General features: G+C 45.0%; 1 protein-coding gene across 10 annotated transcripts in view; it reads right to left on the bottom strand.

Moving 5' to 3' along the window:
• VEPH1 (ventricular zone expressed PH domain containing 1) overlaps window positions 1-13529 on the bottom strand; it is an 89173-nt gene that overhangs the window by 32052 nt on the left and 43592 nt on the right. For all 10 annotated transcript variants that reach the window (XM_080604783.1, XM_080604784.1, XM_080604782.1 and 7 more), the window contains 3 exons: window positions 11293-11513; window positions 5498-5707; window positions 3992-4386 (listed from right to left, as the gene is read on the bottom strand). In XM_080604783.1, the coding sequence (XP_080460909.1) occupies window positions 3992-4386; window positions 5498-5707; window positions 11293-11513 (826 nt within the window). The remainder of the gene's footprint in view (window positions 1-3991; window positions 4387-5497; window positions 5708-11292; window positions 11514-13529) is intronic.

Genomic DNA, 13529 nt, shown 5'->3' on the forward strand with positions numbered 1-13529 from the left:
TAGCCTAAGATGTTCTGCACCCTGCTTGCGCTGTAGCAGCATCATCCAGTTCACAGCTCTCCTCTGCCTGACGCACATGTAGCCCAAAACTGTAAATACCAAATGGGATAACAGAGCTGAGGACACGTCAATGTGCACGGGAGGCATCTTCAAATTAACTGTCACAGACTGACCGTGGATCCCCTCTTACGGTTTTTAACCAGTATCCCCTTCAGAGTTGTAAAATCCATCACTCGAGTCAATATTTCATAAATTTTGACTATAGTTTAAATTGAATGAGCTTATAAATCAACAAAGAGCCTGAAAAAACGCATCCTGTAAAGGAAAAATATTTTGCCACGGCTATGAAATACATACCAAATGCATGAATCAACAAAAAAAGGAAATTTGCAGAACGGAGCAGAGATGTAATCAAAGACACGCAGGGGAACTGGAGCGGCCGGCAGATCTGCCTCCCGACCCACACTCGGTCTCCAGTGCCTGTGACGCTGGAGTTGTAGCCACAGGCTGGCTGGTAGCGTAAGGCAGGGATGAGAAGCAGTAATGTCTTTTATTAAACCAACGGGTGGGTGTAGAAGAACCAGGAACGGTTGAGGGGCCACCAGCCATTCTTCAGCTGTGTCAAACCCAGAAGCCAGCCTCTCCAGGTGTCTTTAATGTGCTTTCAGAAGTCCTCCACAACCTCCTCTGGCAGCACAAGCTTGTAGTGCTTCTAGAGAGCTTTTCCTACTGTTTAAGCTGCATCTTTCTTGTTGATATTAAAGCTCATTGTCTTGTTCAGCATGGGCTGTACCTTTAAGTTTTACACATAGCTGAGAACCATTATCATATCCTCCTTCAGCCTTCTCCTTTTCCAGTTAAGTGCATTTTTTTTTCCAATTTTCCTCACAAACCATGCTTCCCTGACCCGTGGGCACCCTTCTTGCTTCCCTCTGCTGTCTCCAGTGCTCGGGCAGTACCTGCAGGGCACGTCCTCCAGCTATGGAGGGATCAAATCAAGTGACTTCCCTCTGCACGCAGCTGCCTGCAGCGCTCGGGGATCGAGGGTGGGTGGGATGTCGACTCCGACTCGAGCAGGAGCCCAGCCAGTGCCGTAACCTGGTGTTCGCTCGCAAAGGGTGAGGAAAAGCTGTAGGTGAGGAGTGCAAGAACAGGACAAGCAATAATTTCCCTTCCACTCACCTCACACCTCCAGCTGTGGCTCTGGCATTTCCAGCGGCAGGGAGGTATTATTTTGGTAACTCTTGAACGGCTCTAATCCATGAATTTACCTCATCGCTTCTGAAAACAGGTACACCTTCAGTATAGTTAGTGCACCGCAGCAATCAGTTCTGCCACTTATTTACGTGCATCCGATTAGGTGTTACGAGGCACCTATTTTGTATATTTTGAATGTGCTTCCTGCTGACTTCACTACTTGTTCTCTAGTATACACATTAGGACAGACAGTGAGCCTCCCAGCTAGTCTTCTCTGTCGCTCCTGATTTTACAGATCCCCATCACCTTTCTCTTTTCTGCAGTGTGCAGTCCCAGTCCAGTTCATTTTTCTTCATTTCGAGGTCTCCAATTAAGCTCATGCTCCCCTTAACAGGTCTGCCTTGCCCTTCAAGCCCCAATTCATGCAGACAACGACATAACGTTGTCGTCATGAGGTATCTATTGTTCTTAATTCTTCCCTGGTCCATTTGCTTTTCTGCCTGCTGCCGAGCACCGAGCTGAACGTCCTCTGTCGTTCTGCAGGGCACTCACGTCGTACCTGGGGAACCTTCGTGAGCTCCCCGCTTACGGGAGCTAACGCTCGGCACTGCTGCCCCCGGGCCTGACCACGCTGCGTCCACCAAGCCTGGGCGCCCCAAACAGCGTGCAAACTGCTTCTCTCCTAGCCCCTGTGCCTCACAGCATACTTCTGGGGACGGCACCCAGTCTCAGTTTTAAGCAATGAGGAATTTACCATGTTCACAGGCAGTCCGGCCGAAGGTTAAACACCTCCGGCATCAGCAGTACAAGCACGGTTCTGAATTCTGCTCAAGTGCACTGAGCAGAATTTGGCCCATCACTAACGAGACGTTCTTGTCACTGACGTTGACGCTTTCGACCTGAACGCGAGCTGCCACTTGACAGCCCAGGAAAGGCACGACTCTGACAACATGGTGGAATTTGGGGGAAATTTGCACTCTCCGTTGTTAGCAATCTGCAGCACTCCTGTGTTGCAACACAATTTGCCACTATTTCCTCCCAGTTCTCTTTCATGGTGAGACATTGCTCTGAGGTGCTTATCTTTTTATATTTTAACCCCTTTACGGACTAAATTTCCAGTTCAAAAATTCCTATAAACCAACATAAAATATTTAGAAATCTGTTAATATTTTCCAACGTTTTCTTAGTATTTTCTAAACATTTGATTTGAAAAGTAAAAACAGATACATTTGAATGAGTCTTTATAGTGTGTGGGAATCATAGAAGTCCAGTAACTGCCAGGTCTTTGATGGAGTGCTTTATGTAATATCTGAAGTATTAACAAAGCTGTCCCCTGTGTAAGGAGCCAGACTGCAGTTCTTTGAGCGTATTTAGAATGAGTCACATAAATCTCCAGTTCTGCACATGTGTCCCTACTCAAAGAATTTCCCTAAGAATGCTAGTTGCGGATTTCCAGGAAATTACAATAGTTTGAACGAATTTTGAAATAGTCACATGCTTAGAACATACCATAATAGGTACTTCAGAAAGGAAATGGAGCAATATATTTAAAAATATTCATTGTAGTGCACGTGATTAATGCAAGATCACAGCATTCAGCGCTTCAAGACGGATTGTTCACTCTTACTTTTCTATTGTATTTTTATGAAACAAAAGTTTCATCAATAATTCTAACAAATAACTATTTCAAATAGTAGACCTAACACTTGTCATTATTTAGAAATTCCCGCAGAATAAATTTTAAAAAATATATCATTATATCCCTTTTATGGGTGGAGCCTGCTTTTCACTTATTGACTATTGAAAAAGTAAACAAACAGCTGGTAAGACATTTGATGGAAGTTACACAGTATTAGAAGATGACATTTTAAGCAACTGCAAATTAATTTATAGAGTCAGCTCCTCCTTACCATCAACATGACCCATGAAGGGTTGGACTGTGAAGTGCCCACAATCAACGACAAGTGGTTAGATGCACACAGAACTGTGCTAAAGTAACCGACCACTGCTCAGTATAAGCAAGAGGCTTACAACCGAACCTAAATAACTTTCCTTCAAAGAGCATAAAGGACCTATTTTGCAGCGTGTTGCACCCCTCCCTCACCCTGCAGCCTCACAAAAGCAGACAAACCAACCTTCTGGCACTTAAAAACAGATACCTGCCCGCCCTTGATGAAAGCAGGAAACATTAAAGAAGCCTAGGGAAGCGGTGAGGTAGTATCCAACCCAACCTGGAGCACCAGGATCTCATTTTATTGCTTTCAAGTAGCTTCTTTTCAGGGATAGAACATGCCGCGGGGAGGTTCCTTACCTGCTTCATCACTGGTGTAACTTGTAACTCATCTGATTTAACAATGTCATGTTAAGGAGGGAGATCCAGGTCTGCTCTAGGCCAACTCAGCAGGCCAAGAAGGACGTTTAAGTACCAGCATGTGCTACAAGTCCTGTCCTGTGCCCTGCAGGAGTGCCCGCAGGTATCTGCAGCCCTCACCAGCAGCCCCGGCTCTTCTGCTTGGGCTGTGACAGGTCTTGCCCTCTTCTGGAGGGCTCAGGTTTTAATTTTCCTGGGAGTTTGGGATAAGTGAGAGCTGCGCTATATCCCTGAAGGAAAACAGCAAAAGTCTTGGAAGATTTCCAAATACTACAATTTGTGAATGGTGTTATTTTATAAAACTTAGCTTCTCCCCACCCATAAGCTCTGTGCTATAGGATCTTTGCTGCCCATTTGCCTGAATGCTGTAATGACATTCAGTGTCGTGTTAAAGTTGTAGCCTGAAAGGCTCAGGCCTCTTACCTTCAATAACACACTGGTCAGGGATAGGAATTTTCTTCCCCATCTCCATGACATATGCTTTCACTTTACCCAAGTTTTCCTTCAAGTGCAAGTAGAGTTTGTCTTGGTATTCTGCAGGACTCTTCAGCACCTCTGCGCTTTCTTCATGGGCCTTTTCTCTAGCAGATTCTGGCAAATTTTCTGATTCCGTGTAATCAATACTTTGGTGTGAAACCAAAGAATTTCCCAGTTGCATTTCTTCGGTATCAACACCAAAAGGTAACTTGTCATTTTCTTGGCTAATGTAGATCTCGGTGAAGGAGACACCCGCAGGTACGTCCCCGTTCTCCTCATCTTGTCCACTGTCTAAGTTTACCGACTTCATGCGGACTGCATGCAAAGCAAGGCTTTTGGACCTGGAAGGCAAGTAAGGAAGGAGAAGTGCTTTGGAATAGAGGTAAGGTGGAACACAACATGCTGAGCAACGAGACAGAAATCATTTGAACATGTGCTCTTCCGAGTTACCTCTATGCAGCCAGTTCGGAGAGCAGAGTGCAAGGCTAACTTAGCCAGAGGCAAATACCTTCTGATAAATATGCATTTCAAAAGCAAAATGCAAGCCAGTTTTAATAAGCAAATGAAACTAAATAATACCCATATATCACAACATCTGCGTGCCATGGAAGGAGCCAGTCAACCTATCTGCAAGGAACTTAAAACCCCAGCATTGCAGCATGTGCTTTATTGATCACATCATAAAAATGCCATCCAGCAGAGATTTAACTGCACCAAACCTGAACCCGAACCAAGATTCAGCCTCCATTTCTTCACTGCCCCATATCTGTATGCCAAACATAAAACTGAAGTCTCTGTAAGAGCAAAAGGCTAGAAAAGAAGTGCCTGAAAGCGCACAAGCAGAGGTGATGTGTGCTTGCAGGGACACTGGCTGTGAGGGCACACAAGTGGCCGTGCCCTTGTCAGAGCTGCAGGGGACGAGGCAGTGTCCCAGCCTTACCAGGGCTGCGGTTACCTTTGCTGTCAAGTTCACAGCAGAGTCTTTGCCAGAGATATTGGAGCAGGAAGAAGCAGCCTTGGCTGTGAACCCGTGGAGCACACACGGCCAAAGAACTTTGTGGGTGCTGGTGAATGAGGGGCCTTGTCTCACCCAGGTCCTGGGAGAGTCACACTCGTCCCAGCACAGAGCCCAGGCAGACCCACAGACACAGGATTTGATGTATACCGTTAGCAGAAACATCCAGGAGAGGTCTCTATGCCTTCCCTTCTACAATTATCCGTGTGTAAATATTTTACTGTCCTTCCTGCTATTTTAGGGCACAGAACTGATTAAAAAAGTAACTTTGAAAGATTTCACCAGCCTTTAAATTCACAGATATGAGACTTGGTTCTTATTAGACTTAGGATGCCTATAGCTATCATGCAAGCAGACCAATTTCTCAATATTTGAACCAAGTTTTCTTACAAAACCGATACTCACAAAAACCACTCATGCATTTTACAGAATCATACCTGTTAAATCTCATGTCTTTCCTTTCTTCTTTAGAAACCTGGCCTAAACTGTATCTTCTTACTGAGCCAGGAGTACTGTTGTTGATGTTTATTTTTTCTTCAAAAGCCTGTATCTTAACTTGAAGCTTTTCTTCTTCTTCATTTCCATTCATAACAGATTTTAAATCATCCAGTGGTACAGGCGATTCTATTTCAATATCATTTTCTGTCCTAAGAAAGCAGAAAGCAGAGATTTAGCTCTGGCACACTTTGCTCCTAGGGATGCTGACACTGCATTTCCGCCCTTGACCCCTGTTACGTGTCTGCTAAAATAATTATGTTTCAGCAGAGATTTTCATAGAGGTTGATTAATCATTTTCAGAAACATCTTCTAGATCAACATCTCTGTCAGATGGATCAGAAACACTGAACATCTCTGACAACACTGGATTAGAAACTGCATGTGCTGTATCTGCATAAGCAAAAAACCTCTTTTCCTGATAGTCCCACAGGGAGAAGGTTTTCAGCTGAACTTAAACTATTCTTTCAAGCTTGCTAAACAGTGACTTATTGCATTATTTTCATAAACCAAAAGTAGAGCTAATTGTAGAGTTTATAGAAGTCTGTGGTTTAAAAAGTTTGACAAACGTACACGCAGTTTGTACGGACTTAATGTACTCAGAGTAAGAAAAATATATTTTAAAATAACTCTGCGCATGGAAAGAAACAGGCTCAGGAAACTAAAACCTCAGGGTACCGTGCTGGTTCCTGGGATGGAAAACAGCACACTGTCCCTCCCAGATCCCAGCTCTGTGCAGCCATGGGGCCACAACTTTCCGAAGGAACCCAGGCTCGAATGAGTAACCACATCCCACAGGTGTTCAGAGGTGAAACCAGCCTGACCCGTACAACGTTCAGAAACTCCGCAACCAGAATCCTCCTAGAGAATGAAGGGATGTCTGGCAACATTTACTTAGTTCTGCAGTTCAAAAATAAGCTCATTTTCCCTTTACCCCACCCCGCTTATTTTGTTCTTCCTTTCTGCCCCCCTTAGGAGCAAACATCTGAATGGCTCAATCTGTGAAATATGGACACAGAAAGCCACAAATGAGAATTTTAACACACCACTTTCAAAGCAACAGCGTCTCAACAAGTCACGCTCACAGTTGGGAAGCCTATTAAGAAGTCCCAAACACTGCAAATTACTAATAGTGGAAACAAAGCATGCTTGGAAAAAAACACACAACCAAACAAAAAACAAAACCAAAAAAGAACAACTGTGAATACTGAGTGCATCATGAAGTGTGCCTTTTTGTTTGTTTTGATAAAGGCAGCTCAGGATATTTCTCAGGAGGGTTGGCAAGGTTTTGTCCTGTTTTGTTTTTAAATTTAGGCAATATCTCATAATATATTAACAGCACAGAACATTTTAGAAAAAAATATTTTTTTCCGATAAAGAATCATGGTATGGCCTTTGCTAACAAATCTTCCTGCAGATGTAGGACGAGATTTAATTCCTTAGGACACCGTCACTCCAGCAGCTCTGCCACCAGTGCTCTCATTTTGGGAAGCAAGCACTAGGAAAACATCTGACACATACATACACGTACAGCCCTCTGGCTGCAGAGTGGGGATGGATGGACAGACTGACTGGGTTTATGAATGACAGCCCCAAGCCAGCAAGCCTTGAAGACGTTTGGAAATGAGAACAGACTTTCCTAACTGCACCTTTTTCCCCCAGCATTCTCCAGCTGAACCCCAGTGCCTTTGTGAGGGAAACACAAGAAAACGCTTCTGATAAAGAAACACATCAGTGAATCCTCTTGCCATGTGCGCAGCAGTAAATCAGTAAGCACAAGGCTCATCACTGGTGCTCGCACCCCACCTTGGTTTTGACCCAGCTGATACCCAGCATTTCGAGCAACTGCGAGCGCTGCTGGCTGCGGGACGACGCACGGCGGGGCTCCTCCGGGGCACCACCAGCTCTCACGTGTACCAGCCTCACACTCGCATCGATTCCCAGGAAGCCAAAAGCACATGCCCCAAGAGAAAAGTTCAATGAAGCCTCCACCCCACGCCCAACGGGCTGCCTGGCAGGCCTTCCTGCTGGCCTCCCCTCGCAGCAACAGTAAAATAAACTATTGTTTGAAATCTTGGCAAGAGGCACCCAGTACATTGCTGAGGTTGCTGCAGAAGGATCAGCTTACACCAAAGCTTGGAGTGTTTCAAGAGGAAAAGGATGCACAAACTTATCGTGAGTCATAAGGACCTTGCTGGCAAAGACCTCCATGTTGCTGTGCTCCTCACTGGTGCACTGCTGTTAAATGCTCTTTTGCAAATTTTAGAAAGACACCAAAATATACAGGTCAGCAAGTCAAGAGTGATGTATTAATTTGAAGAGTATTTCTCCAGAGCACCAACACCATTATCAGCATCACAGTCAGGTGCTTAAAATGGGCAGAAGAGGAGCACACAAGAATAGAAATTGCTAAAAATACACTGAGATGGGACCGGTTCCAGGATTCAACTCTGTTTGGAAGTAACATGAATGGCTCAAGTGCAGGTCCTCGTGGTTCATCAGCGTGCAGCCATAATCACCTCCTTAAACACGACAGAAGTGCAGCTTTGAAGAAGGCAAGCGGGGGATAGCACGGGGCAGACAAGGAGGGACTGCTTGTCAGAGCCAGCAGAATCCCCGGCTCACAGTCAGGAAGCCCATCAAGAGCTTCCAAATATTGCTAGTAACCGATTATGGAAACGTAATCGGCCAGATAACGTCCAAGGCTGAGGTGCTACACGGAGCTGCGGACTGCATCCTCCGACAGGTCAAACACACAGCAGCTCACAGCCTCAGCATCCGTGGGTGGTAACGGGGGAACTAAAACGCACGGAAATCTTAGATGTTACCCCAGTTCTCCTTACCGCTACAAGTGTTGATTTAAAGGAGGTCAAATACTGTACAAAACGAAAGGCAAATGAATGCTAAACGATGCTATGTGCTAGACCTATGCTCTCCTTGAAGGAAGAAAGAATTTCATCCAGCCACCACACTGAGCAGCAGCTCTTACCCAGAACGATGGCTTGGAAGCACCGTTACATTTTCCTTCTGCCCTTTCTTGCCTTCTTTTAATTAACCATGCTACACTTGTAGGTTAGATCAGTCCATTAAGACTCCGCATGTGTTCTTAAAAAGCCCCTCTGAGACTGAGTAGCTTGCGATTTTGTGACAGCGAGGGGCAATAGAGCATCGCATGGTTTTAATTACACTCTCTACTAAATGCATGTAAAATTCCCAGTGTCAAACAACTCCAAGCCAGCCATCACTCTGAAGAAATCAGTTTCTTTTATGTAAACACATGATTCTGGAAGGAATGGTTATAATCCAGCCACACATTTTAAAACCCTGTTTTCCTTTCACAGCACAAACACTCCGGATTGCTGCTCTTTAAAAACCACTGCAGCTCAGTAACTGCAGCAGCTCTGCAGCCAGGAGTGGATTTCCATGTTGATCTCTGGATCCTCCCCACTTAACATTATTGCACTTAACACAAGTCAGAAGAAATGCTGCATAAATCAGTGGAGAGCTCTCACTTTACCCTTAACTGCTGCTCTATACTCGTTCTTGTCTGAGTTAGCCGATATTATGCTTGATAAAGGTTTGAAATGCAAAAGCAAATAACAAATCTATAACTGCAAAAAGTCTGCCTTTCTCTCTGCTCACTCACAGCCACGCTGAGGACCCCAGCTGCCAGCCTGCGAGGACCAGGGTCGCGAAGGATAAGGCAGACGATGCAGGAGAAATCAAGTGGAAGATGGCAAATAAGAAATAGTCCCAGAAAGGTTGGTTTGAAAGGGTCCAGCACAGCAACTGGTCCAGGAAAGCTGCATGTGAGGCAGACACCCCTCTTTGTCACCCAGAGCAGCATCAGGGACAGGCTTTTATTCGTGTTTTATTCTGGTGAAGCAATACGAGTTGCACCTGCCTCGTGGTGAGAGCACCTGTGTTGCATCAACTGCCTGAGCTCCTAAAAGCAGCAATTTATCACCAGAAATATTAAAAACTGATAGCAACAGCAAAACAAACAGTGTGGAGGAACTTGTGTTTCAAGTTCCTTCCACTGCAGATAGAAGGCCAAACTCTGTCCTCTCCTCCTCCCCCAGGCTCCACACACAAAACTGTATTTTGCTTCTGTAACCGTGCACATACACAGCTGAAACAGCTTCTACCCCTCAGCAAAGCAAGTCCTTAAAGGGGAATTTTACAGAGAAATAGAGAAACACGACAACAACGTTCTAACGAAAACCTTTTCCTGTTTTTCTTTTTTTTTTTTTTTTTTTAGGGTGGGTAGATCTGCTCTAGTGATAAATGTCATGCACAGAAGATAATTAAGGAATAGGAAAACCATAACATTTTAGCAAATAAAGTAATTTCTCTATCATAAATCAAGTGACCAGTCCTGGGCTGCAAGAGTAATTATTACACTTCGTTACTGAAACCTCAATTCCTGTCCTGTTTCGTTACAGTTCCCATAACATGTGACATTCTTCTGGCCCCCTTCGCTGGGACAACTTGCCTACTCTTTTTTGTAGTTGAACTTGACTAGTTTGAAAAACACGTACGTCATTTCATGCTCACTCGGTTATTTCCACTTAAGCTTTTTCACTGTCTTCAGTGAAGCTTTTCACAAAGCCAGTTCTGAGGGCTCTGTTTCAGCAGATTTCTGCCACCAGGTGATGTGTGCACATTTATTACAGCCTTGTAAAATAAGTGGCTATATCGGGGTTCCTCTCCTTTCTCATTTTTAACTCTCCAGGATACCAATTAATTGTTTCTCAAATGACCTCAATGTTTTGGCTTCGACCCTACCAGTCTGTCTCCAAAGCTATCCTTCATGGTTATGAGTTTTCTGACATCTGCGTTAAATTTTATATCACAGGATTGCTATTCCTTTGTGCCCTCTTGACCTATTGCAGTATACGCAATGCTAATTATAAGTCTCTCCCTAATTAAAAGTGACTACTATCAGATATTTAAATAACACGTTCTTAATGTGACAAATGCAGCAGTGCTCCCAATGCTTTAATCTCAGGATACAAGTTTAAGGAGGCTAAGTGCTCAGAACATTTTTGTACACGCTTGAGAATATTTTTTCAGACTTGTTTAGCAAACCTTTGTCACAGAGCTGTGCCAGTCATTGTTCTCCTCAGCTTCAGTGGTTATCTTCTAGAATAAACTCAATGATAATTGTGTAGCCTGACTTCACCGATTTATTTTTAACTGAAGCTTTTCAGATTGCCTTAGTCTACTTATCTGGGATGTAGCCTTCTTTCTGCTCTTTTGTAAGTGCTAAAACTTTAACAGCTTCTTTTTTCTCCCTTGCCAAATGACACAGCTGCTACTGCGTGATGTTCAGAGGCCATTCTGCCTGGTAGCGTGCATCTGGCATTTGCAGCGCACCTAGGCTCTTACTGACATCCTGGAACTATGGATTTCTGCTTTAGTGTCGATCGTCCTTATTCCTGTGTTTGAAATGCATGCCTCAAGTTACTTCTACAAGTACGGATGTTCTCCATCGGGTGTCTGCACGCTTACCTGACCCTATAAATAATGCAATCCAATAGCTGAGTGAGTATACACTGGAACAATACATGAGAGATATCAAGATCAATTTGAAAATAGAAACTTACAGGAACTGCAGTACAGCTTATTTTCAGCTGGATGCTCATTCATTGCAACTTGAGTATATTTAATATAAATTCACACTGCCTCGCACAGCCCCTGGGACTGCCCCTCATCACACAAAACCCAGCTTTACCTGGCTGCTGACACGTTGTCATTCTCTAGCTGTCGGACGAGGAGCTTGGCTATGGCAGTGAAACTGTTGCTCATGCGGTAGATGTCTCTGCTCTGGGTGCCCAAGATGCTGGAGAAGGCATCAGTGAGACTCTTAATTTCCAGCAAAAGGATGTGGTGAAATGAGTGCTCCATGTTGGCCAGATGGCTCACCAAATACATCAGGCACATCCTGGCTCGCTCCTAGACAACATAAGGAGATAAAAAAATTTTAAACAAATGAATTCAATGTTTGCTTGCACAAGGCTGGTTTGTGTGCATGCTGCTGATTAAAACATTGCCATCAGGGAATTAGGGAATAGTGGCTACCCCATGACTAACAAAAAGGCAGCTGCACCAAAAGCACACTTTACTTTTGCGTGCTGTCAACATTGGCTTGGTGTTCGGCTTGGTGCTGCCCAACCTGGCTTAGCTTCAGTACACCTTTGTCTGCTCCTCAACCCAGAAACGGAGTCCCCAAAGCCTTTGGAGGGCCCTGCATTGCTCCAGGGCAGTAGATCAACCTGGTTCACAGATCAGAGCACCAGCAGCAGGCTTGGCTCCTATTTCTTCTTTGATGAGCCTTGTAAGCCTGGCCAAGCTACCTCAGCTGCCCATAACCCAGTTTCCATGCTTGCTTTTCTTTCTTTTCCTTCCTTCTAACTCCCGGGCTGTTTCTGGCAGGCAAACACTCGTGCTCGTGTGCCCCCAGCTCAGCAGGGAGCAGACCCTGTGGCTCAGGGCTGCTCTGCACGGCCCATGGCTGACTCCATTGGTGTGGCTTTGTTACAGACCCATTGCATTTATGGGCTAATTTCCAAATTATTGCCTCGTCCACATTATCCTCCACAACTGCAACCACTCAAGAGCCACCAGGCAGTTAGAGTGAGCTCTGCGCATGCCACCAGCTGTGACAAGCACATAGCCAGGAGCAAATACCCATTTTTCCAGAGCACAGAAGTGTTTCCCAATCATGACTTCCTTTCTGGATCTGTCGGGTGTTGCCCGTTTGCTATATTTAGCAGTGTCACCCCAGACCCTGTCTTCACCAGGGCTCCCCAGACCGAGAGGGACTCCTGCGACGGCGTCCTGCAGAGGAGGGCCAAGCACGGGGCTGATGGCGACGGGTTGGAGGGCCTCAGAAATCACAGGGGCACTCTCCTTCCATTGTGCTGCATCTAGGAGCAACGCTCAGATGAGACCCGTGACTAACACCGAAACAAAGAGGGGTTTAAAATGAGATTTCGTTTTACGATCTCGCCACACGCGATAAGCTGCTGTCTGGCAGCTGTATCAATCCCTGCCAACACGCTGAAGTCTGATATGCCCGCCGTAGCCAAAGTTTTGCTGGTCAATTTATCAGCAAGATCACATCCCCCACAAATTACAATTAAAGGGGCTGCTTCAGATCATAATGTAAGAAAAAAAAAAAAAAAGGCAAATATTTGCTAACAAATACGTTATCTCTGCTTGGCGAGTGCACACAGTTCCAGTTCCAAGTATCTCTGTATGCACATGGGCAAGTTCTCACAATAAAACACAGACCCTGACGGCAAAGAAATGCATGAGGGTTTCTTTGTTTTGTTATAATTGTTCTAGGTGTATAAGGTTCCACAACCCTATAAATACCTAAGTGGTAAAAGCAGCAAAGAGAGAAGCAATTAACTCGGAGCTCATATCGGATCCTCCGCTGGGATACCAGCGCACGGCTCCCCTTAGCGAAACCCCCTCCACGCTCAGCAGATCGTTACAGAAACCTGGAGATGTTTTGCTGTTAGAACCTGTGCTGAAATGCAAGCAGAAGCACTTTAGGGAAAAAAAAAAAACTAAATCTCTTCTTCCCAAGTATTAGCAGAAAAGGAGGGGAAGCTGCGTGCCATATACATCCTCCCAGCACTGCAGGGCAATAGCTTTATTGCCTCAGATTTCAGAGAAAAAACTTCAAATTCTTCCGGGACTGTGTAACAGGAGAAAAAACAGTGCTGGAGGTTTAATTCCAAGTATAGCTGGGTCATAAAAATACACGGGAGACTTTGGCAGAGCGTTGCCCAAGTATCACGGCTGAGACACTTTTTGAAGGAAAAGTCAACTTCTTTCAAACAAAAGGAGATCGGCTACGCCGTGCCATGACAGAGATAAATGAGCGCAGCTTATCGGACAAATTGCTTCCCCTCAGCCGTATGTGGAAAAACTACGGCTACTTCTTCGGGCTGCTGTGAC

The sequence above is a fragment of the Anser brachyrhynchus genome (assembly GCF_964034855.1).
Source record: "Anser brachyrhynchus genome assembly, chromosome: 9".
NCBI classification, from domain to species: domain Eukaryota; kingdom Metazoa; phylum Chordata; class Aves; order Anseriformes; family Anatidae; genus Anser; species Anser brachyrhynchus.